The sequence below is a fragment of the Carcharodon carcharias genome, chromosome 13 (assembly GCF_017639515.1).
Source record: "Carcharodon carcharias isolate sCarCar2 chromosome 13, sCarCar2.pri, whole genome shotgun sequence".
NCBI lineage: Eukaryota > Metazoa > Chordata > Chondrichthyes > Lamniformes > Lamnidae > Carcharodon > Carcharodon carcharias.
This window is the reverse complement of record NC_054479.1, coordinates 106132267-106153567: the sequence shown is the minus strand read 5'-3', so window position 1 is coordinate 106153567 and position 21301 is coordinate 106132267. Positions and strand designations below refer to the sequence as shown.

The 21301-nt window shown below is 44.6% G+C and overlaps 1 protein-coding gene across 3 annotated transcripts in view; it reads right to left on the bottom strand.

Annotated features, from left to right (window-relative positions):
• Positions 1-21301, bottom strand: part of dyrk4 (dual-specificity tyrosine-(Y)-phosphorylation regulated kinase 4) — a 92318-nt gene that overhangs the window by 22823 nt on the left and 48194 nt on the right. For 2 of the 3 annotated variants that reach the window (XM_041203191.1, XM_041203192.1), the window contains exons 6-7: positions 18862-19002; positions 4208-4346 (exon numbers count right to left, since the gene is read on the bottom strand). In XM_041203191.1, coding sequence (XP_041059125.1) covers positions 4208-4346; positions 18862-19002 — 280 coding nt within the window. The remainder of the gene's footprint in view (positions 1-4207; positions 4347-18861; positions 19003-21301) is intronic. The other variant, XM_041203193.1, reaches the window with a different exon arrangement.

The following is a 21301-nucleotide window of genomic DNA, read 5'->3' as shown; positions in this document are numbered from 1 at the left end:
GAGGGGACGTGATCCAGCACGAGTCCCTTATCCGGGATCACGTTCAAGCTGCTGACCTACCCACCGAGACAGCAGTAATCAAATTTAAAGCAGACCAGAAAGCAGTCACCCCCGAACACAAGGGCAATGCGGCGGCAGACTGGGCTGCTCAGACGGCCGCTCTGCCTCTGAAGGGGGTGAGAGTGAGATATGGGATAATGGTGATGTAGGAACAGGAACAGCAGCACAGGAGCAATGTACAGTATGAAACCGTGCCGACATAATTAATCTGGCCGACTTAGGAATGCCCGGTGATTGCCCACCAACCACCCAGGCCCTCGACAGCCACATGGCACATATGGCCATGCAGAGAGCTTGACAGGCCTTCACCCCACACCGAAATCCTGACAGGCTTTGTCGGCGGCGTAAACAGTCGACACTGAACAACCTGCTGACCGGGGTCAACACTGGGACATCGGTGGTTAATTCACTAGACATAGCCAATGTCCCGATGGGCAGGACAAACTAAAAGCAGTCCTTAAGCGGCTCCAGCAGGGACCAGCCGGCCTGATTGCCCAGACAGCCAGAGAAGGGGGGGTCTTGGGTTTGTCTGAGATAGAGGGGATCTGGACCATACAGGGGCAGGCTTAGACCCTGAATCAGCTGATTGATGGAGAGTATCAGCTAGAGAAGGGAATGGTGAAAGGGGCAGTCTGTCACAGTTTAGGTGGATGGGCCCCACAGTCAGTTGAAGACAGGGCTGGGGCAGATTAAACAGGGAGAAACCGCGGATTGGATGAGGAACACAGCCCTGAGACAGATCGGACAGCTCCCTGGTACACTTGACCCGTGCACCTTCAGGGGGTTGTCTCACATAGTCCTGGTGGTAGAAGGGTGCTCAGTGAACAATAGCCTGGTGGTAGGGGTCATCCTAATGCTTCCGATATGGGACAAGTGCGAGGGGGGGCCCTACCCCCTGCATGAAGTGGAAAATATCGGAATCTGACGGGATAAGGTTACAATTCACTACCACCTGGCCTCGGCCGAAGCAATATTCAAGCAAGGGGTCCTGGTGGGGGTGAGCACCGAGGGGTGCTGCCGGTCTGGCACCCTGCTAGCATGCCCACACCCATTAACCCTCGCCGAACAAAGCCAGTGCAGTTTAAACCGCACCAGCGGGTGCATCGTAAAAATATCTCCGGCCGTGACCTCTCCTACCACAAGGGAGGGGACACCTACTGCGTGACAACGGGACAGCCCGAAATGCAGTACGGAAGAGTGACCTGCCCCATTCATAATGATTCCTTTTGCTTCAGCCCACAGGTACCCACGTGTATCACATCAGCACATATTATAGAAATTCACCCACGGAAGAGACAGACTATTGAAGCCGCAGAAGCCTTTGCTCTCAACATCTCCCGGTAGCCGGTGCTGCCGCCCATCCCTCATGTACCTGAGCAATTCGCTGAGATCCAGAGCATTTAAAAGACAGCTTAACCAGACTCAGGAAAATTACTTCGGAAGCAGAAACCCTTAGAGATATTGCCAATGCGCTCCAAGTGGAGCCTTAGTACAAGGCTGTATGGAACTGGGGGTTTAATGTTCAAAACCACCCGTGGCTTCAGATCATATCTCATTTATTGGTAGTGATTCAGCTAAAGATTATACTAGCTTTGTGCATCACTAAATGTAAGAAGTAGCGACAGCAGTTGTGGCAGAAGGGGGCCCGAGTTCTGCACCAGAAGTGGAGGGCAATGATAGTTGAGACAGGTGTGTGAACTGCCCAATGGGGGAACCATGTGTTGTAGGGAATTTTCAGTCAGAGAACATGGTTCCTTGGCTGCGTGGTGGTTCCCCCCGACATTAGCTAGATGAAAAGGTAAGTAGGGACAACTCCTTGGTGTTGGTACTCAGACCCTTGCTGCTCGTAAGCCAACCTGGGTCCGTTGAGAACAAAGGCTGAGCTAGTTAATAATGTAAATCTGTGTAAGATAGGACAGACGTTGATGTGGGTTGTATGTGTATTTTGTGTGTGTAAAATAATCGGAATCGTCTGGGCATTGTGAACACCCATAATCTTGTTACGGAAGGGCAGTTAAAGAGAGATGGATGTCTGTAAGTAGACAATAGTACACTATCAATATTCATCGGAGTTCACCTCCGATCGTTAACAGGCTATCAATACTTATCAGAGTTTATCTCCGGCTGCATTGTAACATGAACTTGACTGTGTACAATTGTTAATATGAAATGGGAAGCAATCTCCGTGTATTGTTTACTATTTCTGTTGCATTATTAGCCATAGCAATGAATGAAACTGTCTTACTATAAAAACTGGATACGTGCTTGTATTCGTTAGATGTGACTCTAGTGTAGTCGACATCTCTTGTTACAACAAAAATAAAATCAACTGTCTTCGCCTCCAGCCAGGGTCTCGCGGCTTTCTCTTGTTTTCTCAAGGCCACACTAATTCGACAGGAAGCCCTCAGCAAATTAATAGACCCCAAGAAGTGTAATTGAGATATCCCCCAACAGCACCCTGGAGTTGAACACAGCATTTCCTGAAGCAGACAGCTCTATAGCTGTACTGTGAAGTGCAGAATCATTATTCCTTTGGAAATATTTCCAGGCTCTGATAAAATTTTGACTGATAGAAATAAACCTTTCCTTTAAATAGATATTGTAATCCCTTTAAAAGCTTTAGAAACACTGGAAATTCTGCCCTGATTAAGTAAACTCCCAGCATAAGATCCAGTTCTGACTCAGAATTTGACATGATTCTGTAATTCGCACCAACTCTGAGAAATTTGGTGGAGTCGGTTGTAAGATGTTTGTGCAAAGCTTCTGCATACCACTGGAAAGTTTATCCCATAATATCAGCTGTCAAATATCATAATTTTATTTTATTGCCACTAGATGGCAGCCCAGCACAAATATCTACTCCATAAATGAAAGATTGCGCACAGAATGTGTTTACTGACAAGTGCTAAGATTCTCTGGTAAAGCCATTGGTTCACAAAGATGTTGCTAAACAGTATGAAGTGAATTTCTGCTGTATTTTTTGTAATTCAGAATATTTCTGCAGAACCTTTGTTGCAAAATTCCATCTTATAGTTAAAAAATAATTGCCACAAAAGTTTTGCGAATGTTGACAAATTGAATCAATACAAAAGACTGTTTATGTCTCTACTATTACATTTGGAAGCGAAGTGCTATGTTCTGTCAGTGTACTCTATAATGCTGCCAGTGTATTATAAAGTTGCAAAGTATTTACAGAACAGAAACAGGGCAATTGGTCCCAACAGATCTATGCTGGTGTTTATATTCCACACAGGTCTCCTTTCACCCCTCTTTGTCTAACCCCATCCTTCTATTCTTTCTCTTGTGCTTATCTAGCTTCCTCTCAAATGCATTTATGCTACTCACTTCAACTACTCTGGGTGGTAGTGAGTTCCATGTTCTAACCTCTCTCTGGTAAACAAATCTCTCCTGATTTGCCTATTGGATTTATTTGTGACTATCTTATATAACCTACTTCTGGTCTTGATCACATGTGGAAACTTCTCTAAATCTACCCAGTCAAGCCCTTTCATAATCTTGAAGACCTCTGTCAGGTCACTGCTCAGTCTTCTCTTTTCTAAAGAAAAGAGCTCAAGCATGTTTAATCTTTCCTGACAGGTAAAACCTCTTATTTCAAGTATCATTATGGTAAATCATTTTTTCCCCCTTTCCAGCCAGTACCGTGTGGAAAACCACTTCCTACCATTTGGCAAATTGAGTAAGCACCTATAACCCTCTACTCTGCTTTCTGTTTTGTAGCCAGCTTACTATCCAGTCTGCTACTTGACCCCCAATTCCACATGTTCTGAATTAGCCATGGGTGTTCTATATAATGCTATTGGTGATGTCTAACACTCTGTGCCTCCAAGAGAGAAACTTGCATTGGCTTTGTTATCTGACTCCTTTTATTTACTTTGGTTTAATATTTTGATAACTTTTGTGTTGTTGGGAAATTACTTATTATTTTGAATGTCTCAGTAAAAGAGACTGGAATGTCACATTTCAGATGTGTATTTGAACATCAAAGTGCAGAGCCATGATTAGATAATATAGCAATGCATTGCCAGTCTTCACAACACAAACAAATGCTGTTGATAATGTATTGGCCATTGCTACATAATGGTGACATTAATTACATATGAAGCTGTAACATATTTACATTACTTACAGGTTTCAGGTCACAGTGAATTATTTTTTCCCTAAAGAGCATTTGTAAGCTCTTTAGTAAAGTGTATGCAAATCGGCAAATAAGAGATATGGTAAAACCCTGGAAGTTGTTCTTCTGGATAAGTTCATACAGATTCATTCTGTGAAAAGAGTAGACTCAAATTATCATCTATCATCCTCCATGAGTTTAAGGGATAATTTTATTTGATTTTATGAATAGTCACTATTTGGAGGTTTAGCTGGCTGGAGCACGTATTGGGTAATTGTGCAAATGCTGCCCATGCTTTTTAATTGAGAATATCATTGGCAACCCACATGCAATATTCTGATGTGTCTTGGCGGGTTAGTGCCTATAGCAGAACATATACTCCTAAAATTTACCCTAACATTTTATCAGCATAAAATACTCAATGTTCTATCAATTTTTGCCACACAACAACTATTAACCAAAAGAACTTGACAACAATCTAGTTCAGTTCTTCCATGTCCATCTTTGGCTGCTGCTCTATAAGCCATTTATAAGAATGTGTAAGACTGGCGGAGAGTCTCACCCACTGGCAAAACATACGTTGAAATCCTGAGCAGCTGACCTGCGATTTCTCAATATACATGGCTGGTGGGTAACTCTTACCACTTTTAATACATATGCGTAAAATTATGTCTTAAGTGTACATCTTACCTGGAACATGTGTACTAGAAAGATTATCAAGACAGTTATCACATTAAGCTTCAAGTTTTTAGGTAAGCCCTGTAAGCCTAACAAGCTTACAATGAGTATGCTGGTAGCTTCTCCTTTATATTGATAGTCTAATGTATTCATTTAGACCATAAGACCATAAGTCTTAGGAGCAGAAAATAGGCCATTTGACCCATCGAGTCTGCTCCGCCATTCAATCATGGCTGATAAGTTTCTCAACCCCATTCTCTCATCTTCTCCCTGTAACCTTTGATCCCCTTACCAATCAAGAACCTATCTATCTTGGTCTAAATACACTCAATGACCTGGTCTCCACAGCCTTCTGTGGCAATGAATTCCATAGATTCACCATTCTCTGGCTAAAGAAGTTTCTCCTCATCTCTGTTCTAAAAGGTCTTCCCTTTACTCTGAGGCTGTGCCCTCGGGTCCTAGTCTCTCCTACTAATGGAAACATCTTCCGCACATCCACTCTATCCAGACCTTTCAGTATTCTGTAAGTTTCAATCAGATAACCCCCCTCATCCTTCTAAACTCCATCGAGTATAGACCCAGAGTCCTCAAATCTTCCTCATATGTTAAGCCTTTCATTCCTGGGATCGTTCTCATGAACCTCCTCTGGACCCTCTCCAGGGCCAGCACATCCTTCTTGAGATACAGGGCCCAAAATTGCTCACAATATTCTAAATATGGTCTGACCAGAGCCTTATAAAGCCTCAGCAGCCCATCCCTGCTTTTATATTCTAGTTCTCTCAAAATAAATGCCAACATTGCATTTGCCTTCCTAACTACCGACTCAACCGGCAAGTTAACCTTAAGAGAATCCTGGACTAGGACTCCCAAGTCCCTTTGCACTCCAGGTTTCTGAATTCTCTCACCATTTAGAAAATAGTCTATGCCTCTATTCTTCCTACCAAAGTGCATGACCTCACACTTCCCCCATGTTGTATTCCATCTGCCACGTCTTTGCCCATTCTCCTAACCTCTCCAAATCCTTCTGCAGCCTCCCTGCCTCCTCAATACTACCTGTCCCTCCACCTATCTTTGTATCATCTGCAAACTTAGCCAGGATGCCCTCAGTTCCTTCATCTAGATCATTAATGTATAAAGTGAAAAGTTGTCCCAACACTGACCCCTGCGGAACTCCACTAGTCACCGGCCACCATCCTGAGGACCCCCTTATCCCTATTCTCTGCCTCCTGCCAGACAGCCAATCTTCTATCCATGCTAGTACCTTGCCTCTAACACCATGGGCTCTTATCTTCCTGAGCAGCCTCCTGTGCAGCACCTTGTCAAGTCCAAGTAGATATCATCCTTTGGCTCTCCTTTGTCTAACCTACTCGTTACCTCCTCAAAGAATTCTAACAGATTTGTCAGGCGTGACCTCCCCTTGATGAAACCATGCTGACTTTGCCCTATTTTATCATGCACTTCCAAGTATTCTGAAATCTTATCCTTAATTTGTTAGAATGTAAATGTTAAAAACATTTTGATGTCAGGTTCCTAAGCTGACCTCCACTAAAAAGGATCAGTTAACACTATTTGTTGGATATACATAAAAGCACAAAAATTAGGAGTAGGCTATTTGGCTGCTTGAGCTTGCTCCACCATCCGATAAGATCATGGCTGACCTGATTGTGGCTTCAACTCCACTTTCCTGCCTGCCCCCTCCATAATCTTGAATCCCTTGTCAATAAAATATCTAACTCAGCCTTGAATATATGCAATGACTCAGCCTCCAAGGCACTCTGAATAAGTGAATCCCACAGATTAATTACTCTCAGGGAAGAAATTCCTCCTCATCTTAGTCTTAAATGGAAGACCCTTAATTTTTAAACTGTGTCCCCTTGTTCTAGATCCCCCCCCCACCCCAAAAGGGGACACATCCTCTCAGCATTCACTCTGTCAAGTCCCCTCAGAGTCTTATATGTTTTTCATTCCTCTAAACTCCAATGGGTATAGACCCAACCTGCTCAACTTTTTCTTATAAGATAACCCCCTCATCCCAGGAATCAGTCGAGTGAACGTTCTCTGAACTGTTTCTAATGCAATTTAATCCTTTTTCAAATAAGGAGTACAAAACTACACACAGTACTCCAGATGCAGTCTAATTAAGACCCTATACAGCTGTGGCAACACTCCCCTATTTTTATACGCGATTCCTCGTGCAATAAATGCCAACATTCCATTTGCCTTCCTAATCGCTTGCTGAACCTGCATACTAACATTTTGTGATTCATATACCAGGACAACCAGATCTCTCTCTACCGTAGAATTCTGTGGTTTCTCTCCATCTAAACAGTGCTTTTCCATTCTTCCTGCCAAAGTGGACAAGTTCACATTTTCCCACATTATACTCCATCTGCCAAATTTTGCCGATTCATTTGACCTATCTAAATCCCTTTATAGTCTCTTTATCTCCTCTCGACAACTTATTATCCTATACCTATCTTTGTGTCATCAGCAAATTTAGCTACCATACATTTGATCCCTTCATCCAAATCATTGATAATAGATTGTAAATAATTCAGGCCTCAGCACTGATCTCTGTGGGATTCCACCAGTAACAGCTTGCCAACCCGAAAATGACCCTACTCTGTTTCATGTTAGTTAAGCAATCCTTCAACCATACTAATATTTGTTTAGAATATGTGGAAACATTTTATATGTGATATGTGGAACATTCTTTGTTCCAGTCCTACTTATGTCCCCACCCTTACCTCTTTTTCCAATATATTGATGCTGTTTCCTGCTGCTGCCCTGGACTAGAAAATTTCATCAACTTTGCTTCCAAATACCACCCTTCTTGCAGCTTCACATGGTCCATCTCTGACTCTGCTCTTGCCTTCCTTGACTTTGTCTTCATTCCTCGGGATAGGCTATGGACCAATATTCACTATAAGTTCACAGACTCCCTTAATTACATTAGCTTCCTTAACTACATTCCCTTGCAACCCGCTTCCAGTTCCTCTGTCTTCATCAGATCTATTTGGATGGTGCAACCTTCCATACTAGGGCTTCTGATATGTTTTCCGCAAGTTTGAGACCCTAAGCTTCCACTCACCCGTCATTTTAATTCTCCACCCAGCCCCCACTCTGACTTGTCTGTCCTTGGCCTGGTGCAGTGTTCCAAGGAAACTCAACACAAGCTTGAGGAACAGCACCTCATCTTTCAAACTGGCACTTTACAGCCTTCTGGACTCAACACTGAATTTAACAATTCTAGATCGTAACCTCTGCCCCCATTTTGTTTCATTTTTCTTTACTGAGTTGGTTTCTCTCTTATTTCCTTCACTTTGCTTTTTTGATGGCAGCTATCTAGGATCCTGTCATTCACACCTTCTCTAGACACATCTTTTATTTCTTTACTTGTCCATTAGCACTCCATTTTGCCTTATGTCTCGAAATCTTGTCATTTAATGTCTCCTGCCCTCCACCCTATCACAAGCATTCCCTTTTTTTTCCCCCATCGCTACCCCCCCACCCCCTTTGCACTTGCTCAAAACCTACTAGATTTTTAACTTTTTCCAGTTCTAATGAAAGGTCACAGATCTAAAATGTTAACTGTATTTCTCTCTCCACCAATGCTGCCAGACCTGCTGAGTATTTCCAGCATTTTTCTGTTTTAATTTCAATTAACACTATGCACCGATTCCCTGAACAGCTGTCGTAAGAATTGGAGACGCATAGCTGATCTGTGTTTAGAAGTTTGCACTTTCATGGGTTAACTTGTCACATTTTGAAACAACAAAGTACATTCACCAAATGTGTGCTCACAGCACAGAGCCTCACTGCCCAGAAACACATGTTGAGAAACTGGCCATGCATAACCATGATGTTAAGTTTACTATGGGTGGAAAACCGTGGATTGGACATGTGCGATTTCCCACTGGGTGCTTCCAATGGGTGAGAGCACATAATTGGAAAACTGACATTTTTATTTCATCATTTTAAAGAGAATGTTAGGAATAAAATAAACTTGGGATCAGTATATTTTAGTTACTTAATAAAGTTAGGATGTAATTAGCAGTACATGGTCTTCCAAATGAAAATTATTTGAAAATTCAGGTAATGAACACAAAAACCACTTCTGAGCAAATCAAACATTCAAAATTTCCTACCCAGCAAAAAAATGCTTGTACGTGTATTTCTGAACTCATGTTGAATGCCATTTTCTGTGGGAACATTTTCAAATAACCTTTAGGGGTCAAATATTTAAAAAATCGGTGACATAAATCATGTAGCCAATCACAAGGCAGTGCTATTTAATTTCAGTAGTGTAACTGCTGAAAGATAAGATAAATTATGGAGATTTACTGCAAAGAGTGCACGTGCTACCAGGCTTGAGACAGCTGCTATATCATTCTTTTCCTTTCTGTGTCATTCAGAGTTCCCATAATCTAATGCTTTGGCTTGCACTGCTCCCCAGGGGCTGTCTTTTCACATCATATTAGTTAGCAAATGCAACAGAGTGCACGTTCTCACATATACCGTTAAACATTTCTTCTTGTCAGCATGCTTTTGTCAAATAGCTTGGAGCCACTGTAGCTTATCTTGATACCAGAGTAATGATAAAGTACTCTACAACGGTGCTACAATCCAACTGAGAAACTGAGGGAGGTAATCTCTGTGCAGATTCTCCTGCTTTCCGCTGTAACAAATGGCCATGCAATGACACGACACAATGGGCCGAAGGGCGTCTTTCTGTGTTGTAAAACTCTAAGATCATACCTATATTTGTATAGTGCCTCATCACATCTCTGAGAAACCTCTCAAAGCGTTACAAATAGACTATGCTGGTCAGGAGGCTGAGGTAAATTTTCAGCTTCACTGCCTGTCTTCTATCTGGCAGAGTGATTTGCCCATCATCCCTCCATCCGACACCGTTACCCACTCCCTGAAAACAACCACCTTGAATTCAAGGGAATGAAAATCTGGCAGGTTCTACAACTGATGGCTGATCGGCTCCATCAAATTACCACCTATGGGTGGAAAAGATTAAAACTGAATCCTAGGTGAACTCACTGCTCTTTTTCGAATAGTGCCATCACATATTTTACATCAATCAGGTAAATCAGTTTAAATATCTCATGTAAAAGATGGCACCTCCAAGAGCAGAGCCTTCCCTCAATGTTGTCCAGATGATTTGCTCAAAGATTGGCATGGGGCTTGAATCCAAACACCTTCTGACTGAGAGTCAAAAATATTATCGACTGACATCTATTACAGATTAATTCACAATAACATTAAAACAAATAACAATATTTCATAATGTTACATTTGCTTTGGTCTGTGATAGACCAACAGGGTGGAATTTTCCATGCCTGCTGGCAGTAGGCGTGGACAATATGGCGCGATCTGGTTAACGACAGCGGGAAGGCAGGTCGCGATCATCTGCTCAGCCCACCGATGGCGGGCTGCATTTCCCACCAACAGTCGGCAAGGAGCTCATTGTAATACATCAGCATCTCATTAAAAGGCCATCCCGCCAGGCTCTGGACCCCTGCCGGATTGTCTGTCCACATCGGCGGGAAAGCACATTGACGTGCTTCCCAATAGCACGCAGGTGAGGTGCACTTGGCGGCCTTCACTTTGGGGGAACTGAGGTGAGAGAACAGCATCGTTTTCCACAGCTTGCCAGGGTCGCCTGTTGCTTTGCAGGCTTCAGGGGCTCCAGAGGGCCTGGGTGAAGTGCTGCCCTGCCTTGGAGGCAGCTGTTTTCGGGTTGGTGGGGTACAGGGTGGCCTCTGGGGGCAACTGCTGCCTAGCCCCGGAGGTGACTGTACTCGGGGTGGGGGTCACCAGTGCAACTGCTGCCCTGGTGATGGATTCCGCGCACAAGAAATTGAGGTGGGGGTGGAGTAGGCGAGGGAAGTGGCCATGCGGTAGGGACACCTGTATAAACTGACCATCCCTCTGCTACTGAGACAGATCAGGTGCAGCCACAGGGATATGGTTGGGGTCAGGCTCCTAGCCTGCCTGCCCACATAAGCAATGCGGAGGCAGCAATGTGCCACCAAGCCCTCCAGACCTTACCCCCACCACCCCGCCACAGACTGCGAGTCTGCAACCACTGTACCGGACCGCACAGCAGTTGGACTGCACAAGTCTCCTCACCAACACATGTAGCAGTCACTGCTGGAGGCGCTCACAGCCCTTTGCAGTCTCAGCATTCCAGTTTGGACCAGTGTCCCCCATGTCACAGTTTGACAGGGCAGCCATGCAGCACACCCATCTCTGGCCATCTGAGGGGTGACCAGCACTCTCCGGGAAACGTCAAGGGACGGTCACACAGAGCCAGGAAAGGGTGCTAAGTAAATCTATGCTAACCACATCTCTCTATCTCTTCCATGCTGCAGGAGGACCATGTCACGATCATGGATCCTGGTGACCCAGCTGTATGCCTGATGGCCTACAGAGAGCGAAGACAATGGAGGAGAGAGCAACTCAGGTTCCTGGCCGCACAAAGGCAGGAGCAGCACCCTCATGAAGGAGGGGCTGTTGAGGCTCCCGCACACGCTGCCCAGGATTGACTGTGAGCCATGACCTGGCGACACCCAGCGTCTAAAGACATCCCCTGTCATTCCTGCAGATGACTGAGAACCAGTTGCCAATGATTGCGCATGTCTAGGGACCTGGTTGCGCCTTTCTGCCACTTACTGCAGGACTTGATGCTAAGGGGACATGGAGGGCATCCACTGCCTGTGGCTGTGAAACTGATCGTAGCATTCAATTTCTATGCCAGTGGCTCCTTTCAGGGATTCCCACAGGTGCAGGATGCAATTGACTGCACCCAAGTGGCGCTCAGGTCTCCATCGCTACACTCAGTGGACTACATCAACCACAAGGGCTTCCACTCACTGAACGTACAGCTGGTGAGCGACCACCAGAAACACATTCTGCAGGTGTGCACACGGTTTCCAGGAAGTGTGCACAATGCCAACATCCTCAATCGCTCGCAGATCCCTGAAGTCTTCTAGGGTCCACAGAGGCTGCAGGGTTTGCTCCTCGGGGACAAGGGCTACCCACAGAGGCCGTGGCTGATGACACCCATGCGGTGGTCTCAGACTGCAGCAGAGTGACACTATAATGAGGCTCATGCAGCAGCTCTCACCTTGGTGGAGCAGACCATCAGGATGCTGAAGATGAGGTTCCAGTGCTTCGACTAGTCTGGTGGAGCCCTGCAAAACAGTCTGCAGAGGGTGTCATGCGTCGTCGTCATCAGCAGCGCCCTTTACAACCTGGCGCTCCAATGGGGAGACATGCTGGCTGAGGAGGAGATGGAGGAGCTGGAGGTCTCCTCTGATGAGGATGATGGCAGTAGGGATGAAGGTGAGGAGTTCCATGGTGGTGACGATGATGGGGATGAGGCTCTCACACCGGCTAGGCGAGGCAGGCATGCTTGGGAGGCCCTCATAGTCGCCAAATTTGTGGAGGATGATGACTACATGCAGTGAGGTGTCCGCATAGATCCTCCAGTCTCGCTTATGGCAGCGCCAAAAATCTCTGAGAATGCCCCCGTCATGGAGGCGCAGTGGAGGCCCTAAAAGTTGCTTGATTGTAGGAGGATGATGACAACGTGCAGTGTGGTCACTCCATGAATCTTCTCATAGTCTCTGAGAATGTCTGACTCCTGTCTGGCCGAGGGCAGCTCGCTTGTGCTCCATGATCAGGGCCACATCACAGAGACACAGCCATTAAACTTTAGATGTATCCGATGCTGTGTCCGCCTTCACCACCTGAGCCCTTTAGGAGCTGGTGCACAGCATCACTGGTCGCAGTCGCTGGTGTGATGAGGGCCAGCCTCACCTTAAATGTCCTGAGAACACACAGACAGAATGAGAGAGCTCTGTGGCACCTGCCCACTACATTCTTGCAGCAATGACCAGCACCGCTGAGGTGCAGGCATCAGTAATATTTCCAGGGAGTGTGAGGCCGGATCATCACTTTGATCTGAAGGCTGCACAGAGCACAGGGAAGAGGCGCTGGAATGAGACACCTGCCTTTATCTCATACAGAAAAGTGTCACATCCATGTGACAAGAAAACTCCTCAAATGAATAAGGAGCTACAGGCTGGGAGACATTCTTAGGAGTTTATTGACAATTGTGGACAATATGTACAAGTGACCAACACCCATGCGCAGGCTGTGCAACTACTTTTCCTTAACTGCCCTAACCCTGCTGTTACGTCTTGGTGCTCTTCAGACATCCACAGCGGAGATGGAGGCAGTTTGATGACTGCGACGCCCTGTCTGTGATGACTTTGGCAGGCGTCCTCTGGAAGGCCGAGACTTGGAGGGCCTAGCCTATTTTCGGGGTCCTGCTGTGTGGCAGTGGCACCCTCCTTGGCCTGTGAAGCTGGAGCTGCGGAGGTCACAGGATGAAGGGATTCGGATGGTCTGGACACCCGGGGTCAAGCGGGTGGATGACCCTGGGGTATGCACATGCTGATTCTCCTCCCTATGGGTGCCTGAGGGCCCCTGACTGACTCCATGAGGAGAAGGGGTAGTTGGATTGAGATCGAGATGCTCGGCACCCCTCTCACTGTTGGAGGCCAACTATGGCATCAGCGATGGGGTTAAGCCCGCACAGCAGTGCAGGAGTGATGTCCTGGACCAAGGTCTCTATGGCGGCTGCCATCCTGCCAGTGTTGATCTTGGTGCATTGCAATGCTGGCACTATCACCTCAGAAAGACGGACGGACTCCTCCATCTTACCTTGCAATCTGAGGAGTCCTGCGGACATACCTTCCTGATGTTCCCGAGCTTGCCTTTGCAGCTGCAGCAACTGTGACATGACCGAGTCCAGAGGCACCTCATCTGACTCGGACTCAACAGGCTCCTGGCCTCCAGCAGTCCTCCAAATGCAGGGCACCTGGGAAGTCCCTGCCGTCGCCTGCTGTGGATCAGACTGTGCATTGTGCTCACCAGTATGTGTTCCTGTGCCTATTCTAGAGCTAGGTCCCACCTAGTTGTGTGTCTCTGCGCTGGTGGAGGGCGTGGGTGAGTGCTGTGATGGAACTTTGAGGAGGGTGCCTTCAGATTCTTCTTTGGAGGTTTCTTTGGGGCTTGATTGGAGTCTCTGGGTCATGGACCTGTTGGCTGTTTGGCAGATGTGCCTGCAAAAGCAAGGAGGGATAATTAGTGCGTGGCAGTGGCCTGTGAAAGAGGACACATTACTCACAGCTTGGTTGTCTGATGGACGTTGTGCTGCTGGATCCTCACTTGGTAGAGCAGCATCGACCTCACCATCAGCACAGGACCCGGTCCAGATCCTGGCCAGCCAGCTGGATGGCTTAGTTTTCAAAATCTGTGAGGACCCTGATTTCGGGCATTCCGCCACTGGTTTGCGACCTCTCTCTCTTGTTGTGTGCCAGCTTGACCTGCATGGATAGAGATGGATAAAGTGTAAGAAGGACGCCTGCTGGGCCCGATGATTAATATGCCTGAACTTTGTGGGTGGTGAGTGGTCCCATGGACAGGCTGAGTTCAATGAAGCTGTGTGTGAGAGAGTGAATGGTGATGTCCCTTGAACTAGCAGTGAAAATGAGTGAGGGCGCTGTGTATGTGTGTGAGTTGAGACTGATGAAAAGAGTGACTTACCCTGGCAGAACGGAGATCATTCATCCTCTTGCGGCACTGGGTGGCTGTCCTCTTCTGAAAGGTGTTGGTGCTGACCACTGCTGCCACCGCCTCCCAAGACAGATTGGTCACATTGCTGTCTGTCCTGTGGCCAAAGCGGGTGTACAGGGCATCCCACAGTTGCTTGAGGGACCCATCATTAAACCGGGACGGGGGGAGGGGGCTGCGGTGTTTTTTCCTTTGCTGACCATATCTCCCGGACAGCGGTGGTGAGCTGGTGGCAATGAGCGCTGTGTTGGCAACTGCCTTTTAAACATGGGGGCCAGTGTGATGCAACAGTGGGGTGATGGTGGGAGGGCGAATGAGAGCCCACCCACCATGGATACGCCGTGTTTCCCGGGAATGCATAAATAATGAGGTGGGTTGGGACACTATGGCATGAAATCTTGCCATCACAGCTGGCGGGTAAAACATCATTTTACCTGCCCACTACCACATTTAAGCAAATCTGGGAAAATTCTGCCCACAATCTTTAGACTGTCTCAGTTTAAGGTCCAGTGGGAGTCTCTACACTGCTTATCTTGCATTTATATTATTGAGACTGGATTATCGTTGCCAAACACTACAGCACTGTACTTTGCTGTCCTGATGAATTATGTCCTGTTCATGGACTATGGTTTATATTAGGCATCAAACATATAATACAAGCAGCAAAGTTAAATTAATTTAAAATGTCTGCTAAAATGTCCAACCTGCTGTCTGAAATGGACTATTTTGGAGGCAAAATTCCTTTATTCAAAAAGTGTGTTAGAAAATGTGGCGTGGATGTTGGTAAAAAATGATAGAATGTGGGAAGAAAAAGCTGACAAGCAATTCACCCATGTTTAATGTTTCCCTGAGGATTCCTTCAAAATAGATTTAATGAATTTTACTGAAATGTACTTAAAAGTGCCAATTATTGATATTAAGGTCTGGCTACAGGCTAATCATGAAACTTACATAGAATTATGCAACATTTGAGGATTGATGAAAGTTGCTTTTTTAATGCCCTGTTAGAATAGTTAGTAAGTTTAACTAAACTCACACCACCCCCACCCCCTACCCCCCCACCTCCCATTTCCAATGTGACCCTGTTTTATTTTTATGAATTCTCATTAGAATGTTAAAAAGCTAAGGAGAGTACATTTGGATAGGAGAGTGTATTTAAGAAACATCATACTGACTGGGTATTCCAAAGTTGCTAACAAGCATCAGAGAATAAAAATTAGTATATTAATAACGAATGTGATATGTTCCTGCCCGCGGCACCATCTTTACTCAACAATTCAAGTGGGGAGGGCTGTCATCCCTATCAGGATTGGGTTTATTTTATATTGCTACAGAAAGAGACATGTCCAAGATTTTTGTCTTGCACTCATCAGGCCACTTCGCAAGAATACGAATATAAGGGGGAAAGCAACAATTTATACTGTATGTGAAGGGAGTGCTGATTGCTTGGCAAGTGTACTCTGATTGGTAGAGGCATTGCCATGGGGAATGCATCAGTCGATGGTGACTGACAGTTAATGGCTAGCATTGGTTGAAATTTAAACCAGGCAGCTTGATCCTAATTGGTCAAGGCAATGCCCTGAGGAATGAGTCAGCAATGGCTGTCATTTATTTTGTTTAGCTGAAACAGGCACAATGTATGTACATGTTCTTTCTGTCTGCAAAGAATAGGGCCCTGTGTATTAATATATATAGCTTCCAGTATGCGCAAATGCACCACGGTGCGAACCTGACAGACAATCTTAAACTGGTCGTCAGTGTAATTCTTAGCTCACTGAGGATTATTTAGCAATAATTTCCAACTGCGGAATCACACTTAATGTTGGACACTATGTTTTGAGTTTTGCAAGCATGGGATGGTTGGGTACAGTCTGTACCTTACCTGTTGCAAACAGCGACTGGGACATGCTTTTTGATATGATCTGCCAGTCTTTGGGACGTACAGCCTACTAACCTAGCATCACACTGGTACTGAGATTCATATACAACATTACTCATTTGTGTGATAGGCAGAACATCATTTTGGTTCCTCGAGGCCGTCTTTACCTTACTGCAGCTGTAGGGTTCCCCAAGGCCTGGGAAGCTCAGTTGGCCTGCTAAATCTGCAAATTCAGGGCTATATTTAAATTCACAGAATAACAGAATGTTACGGTGCAGGAGGAGGCCATTCGGCTCATCATGTCTGCACCCGCTCTCCAAATGATCATTATGACTTAGTGCCATTCTCCTGTCTTTTCCTCGTACCCTTGCACATTATTTCTGTTCAAATAATCACCTAATGCCCTCTTGAATGTCTTGATTGTACCTGCCTCCACTACACTTCCAGGCAATACATTCCAGACTCGAACCACTCAGTGAGTTAAAAAGTTTTTTCTCAAATCACAATTCTTTTGCAAATCACTTTGAAACTGTGCTCTCGATCCTTCTACTCTATCCAGCCCCCTCATGATTTTGAACACCTCTATCTAATCTCCTCTTAGCCTTCTCCCCTCCAAGGAGAACAGTCCTAACCTCTCCAATCTAACTTCATAACTGAAGTTTCTCATCCCTGGAAACATTCTTGTAAACCTCTTCTGCACTCTCTCCAATACTTTCACATACTTCCTATAGTGTGGCATCCTGAACTGTACACAATACTCCAGCTGAGGTCTAACTAGTGTATTATATAAGCTCAGATAATCTCCCTGCTCTTATACTCTATGCCCCTATTAATAAAGCCCAGGATACTGTATACTTTATTAACTGCTCTCTCCACCTCTCCTGCCACCTTCAATTATCTATGCACATATTCACCCAGGTCCCTCTACTCCTGTGCCCCCTTAAGAACTGTACCCCTTATTTTATATTGTCTCTCCATGTTCTTCCTACCAAAATGCATCACCTCACACTTCTCCGCATTAAGTTTCATCTGTCACCTATCTACCCACTCCACCAACTTGTATGTGTCCTTTTGAAGTTCTATACTGTCCTCCTCACAGTTTACAATGCTTCTAAGTTTCATTTCATTTGCAAACTTTGAAATTGTCCCCTGCACAGCTAGATCTAGGTCATTAATATACATCAGGAAAAGCAAGGGTCCTAGTACTGACCCCTGGGTATCTCCACAACAAATCTTCGTCCAGCCCAAAAAATATTCATTGACCATTACCCTCTGTTTCCCACTACTCAGCCAATTTTGTATCCACGTTGCTACTGTCCCTTTTATTCCATGAGCTATAACTTTTCTTACAAGTCTGTTGTGTGGCACTGTATTGAATGCCTTTAGAAAGTCCATGTACACAACATCCACAGCATTACCCTCATCATAACCCTCTTCAAAAACTTCCAGCAATTTAGTTAAACACAATTTCCCCTTTAGAAATCTTTCTAATCAACCCCCATTTTTCCATGTGATATTAATTCTATCCCGAATAATTGTTTCAAGAAGCTTCCCCATGGTCTATAATTGCAGAGCTTATCCCTACATCCTACAAGGGTGTAATGTTTTCAATTCTCTAGTCCTCTGGTGCCTCCCCTGAGTCTGGGGAAGACTGAGAGATTATGGTCAGTGCCCCTGAAATTTCCTCTCTTACTTCCTTCAATATCCATGGATGCATCTCAAATGCCTGCCTTTTGTTCTGCCTGAGTAAAAGCTGAAAGTTGGCATTTGGAGTCAGCTTTCTGACATGTTTCCATGTTTTGCCCTTTTAACCCCCCAACTTGCACCCAAACCCACCTGCTCCCCCATGGTGTGTGGGAGATCCCAGGCTTAGAGCTGACATGAGTCCTGGTGAAACTGTAAAACTATAAGGAAGAATGGTTCTACGGGAAATTTAAAACAACCTTCATTTCTTTGGTTAAATCAGCCCAGAAGGGTTGTTTGGAACAGGTTCAGCTTAGTGCCCTTGTATGCACTGCCTGAACACCTAGGCCATGTAAATTACCCAATCAGAGCAATTCAGTATAGGTTCTGCTCATATGTCTCCTTTTTAAGCAACTGCTTTATTCCCTTTTAAAATAATTATGGACTTGGCTAGAATATTGGTTTATGGCAAAAGTTCTGTAGACTAGCCATCCTCTGTGCAATTATTTGTTTTCTTATTTTTCCTCACTGCCTTCTCTCAGTCGCGACAAGTTTCACTCTCAAACATACGCTGAGAGTAATAATTCAGTTTGTAACGAAAGTCTTGGCTGGGATAATAGGAGTGATACAAATACCTAGCCAACTGAGGCATTAATTAGGGCATTCCATCATTGTAACAATACTAATAGAATGAGTAAGTTATTTGTATCAGCCTGTTTCAATTGACAGCTTAGCATTTGATGCCATGACAAAGTGAACTGTAACTTACCCTAAAAGTTCAAAAGAAATGTATAGATGGTTTCTGAAATAAAAATATTCTTTCATATGAATAACATTGTTGCTACCATCTTTGTCCTTCTTTTGCAGGATATCTAAAATCTTCAGTTCTACAAAAGCTTGGTGCTGAAACCTATTTTAAAATATAAAGATGTATACAGCAATTTGTAATTCTGTATTTTAATGAGCAATGGTTATTAATGAACTCATCTGAGATTCAGACAGTTAAAATTTTATCTACAATGTTATAATTTAATTTGCAACAACAAAATTAACTAACAGTAATTTGAGTATTGCAATGTTATTTCCCTACATCAGTTGCTCTGCCCTACATGCTCAACAGCCTTGTAACCCAACATGCTACTGGAGGCTCATTTTGCAAGACTACTTTTTCTATATCATGCTTTTACCTTCTCTGCTCCTCTTTCTTGCACTGCTTCCCCTCCTCCCTTCTCTCTCCACCACCATTTCCGCTCCTTCCCTCCTCTTCCCCTTTGAACCCTCCCCCCATACATACCTACATTCCTCTGCATTTTTTGCCACTGCTCTCTTACCTCTACACCTGCTCTACTTTTCCCCTAATCCCACCTCTAACTCTATTCTATCTTCCCTTTGGCTTCTCCTAGCTGTTAATCCTCTTTTACCTTCTTCCCCTCCTAACTTCTAACTCCGCTCTCTCTACACCTTTCATTGCTTTCTTCTGCCCTGCAGTTTTGCAGTCCTGTAAAAGTTCAACCAATTTAAGATCGGTAGAGGCTTTGCCATAGAGAATGCACTAACTGATGGTGACTGACAGTTAACTATCAAGCATTGTTTGAAATTAAAAGTAGGCAGCTTGACCCTGATTGGTCAAGGCATTGCCCTGAGGGGAATGAGTCAGTGAATGGCTGTCACTTATTTTGTTTAGCTGAAACAGGCGCAATGTATGTACATGTTCTTTCTGTCTGCAAAGAACAAGCCATGTGCATTAATTATGTAGCTTCCAGTACATACAAATGCGCTACACTGCAAGCCTGACTAACGATCTTAAATTGGTTGGCAGCATAATTCTTAGCATGCTGTCATTCACCATCAATTGGTGTGTTCTCCATGGCAACACCTCTACAAATCAGAATCCACTTGCCAATCAGCACTCTCTTCTCATACAGTATAAATTGTTGTTTTCCCCTTATATTGATATTCTTGTGAAGTGCCCTGATGAGTGCAAGACAAAAATCTTCGACATGTCTTTTTTCAGCAATACTCAAATTACCGTTAGTTAATTCTGTTATTGCAAATTAAATTATTGTGTGTCATGAAGGACCATTGGGGGAAAGACAAAAGGAACATAAGGTACCTGTGGGCTAATTCAAGTTGGATTCAAGCCGGGGACAGCAAAAAAACAGTAGGAAAACAGAAGAATAGCAATAGGTTGGGAATAGATTAGGTCATAGCAACAGTCAAAATTCACATCTTAATGTACATAGAGAGAAATCAGGACTCTTAGGCTTGGCAAACAGCAAGAGAACCCAGAGCTCTGGTCATAAACAGAGGGCAAGGAGAAGATGAAATGAGAGTCCAAAATTAAATTCTGGGGTCCTGTGGTGGGATGAAAGTGACTTGTACAGAGGGTGGAGTCATCAGATACTTATTATCATTGTTGTTGTGGGCTGCCTGGATATATTGTGATGATGTCACAATCCTCTGGATAACTACATGCATTAGGCTAATCCAAGGCCAGCATTACCAGCACAGATAGTGGCCTTGCATTAACTGATTCCATCCTCAATACAATCCATCTGATCTAAGCCCAGCAATCATATCATAGTCTGGCAATATCAACAGCCTGATAGTGGACTAGCAACAAGTCCAACTTCATCACAGTAACTCCAGCAGCTGGATCATGGCTTGGGGCGCCATTAGAAAAATAATACCAGCCAAGAACATAAGCAGCCTAATCCCAGTCCAGCAACATCAGCAGTCAGCACCCAGCAATAACAACAACCTGATTACACTGGCAGCAATACCACTAGGTGCATCCAGATCGCACCAACTATCTGATCCTAATCCAAAGACAGCTGCAGAATGTTCTTCGTACAGTATCACCAGCAATCTAATCCTACACAGGAGCAATGCCAGCAGTGTGCTAACAGCAAAGTGCTATATCAATTAAAGGTCATTGACCTGCAATGTTAATCCTACCTTCTTCTCTCCACAGATGCTAACTGACCTGGTGAGCTTTCCAGATATTTTCCCTTCTTTTTTAAATATAAAAGGGGAGTGAGTGTAGAAATAATGGGTTAGGGACGGCAACCAGCTGTCTCTATGATTTTCTCAGTATATAAACTTGAATTGATTTAACACCATTGGGACTATATTACAGAATGTTAAAAAGTAGAAAGGAAATGAAGGATTGTATGTGCAGATATATTACATTAAACATCTAGAAATAA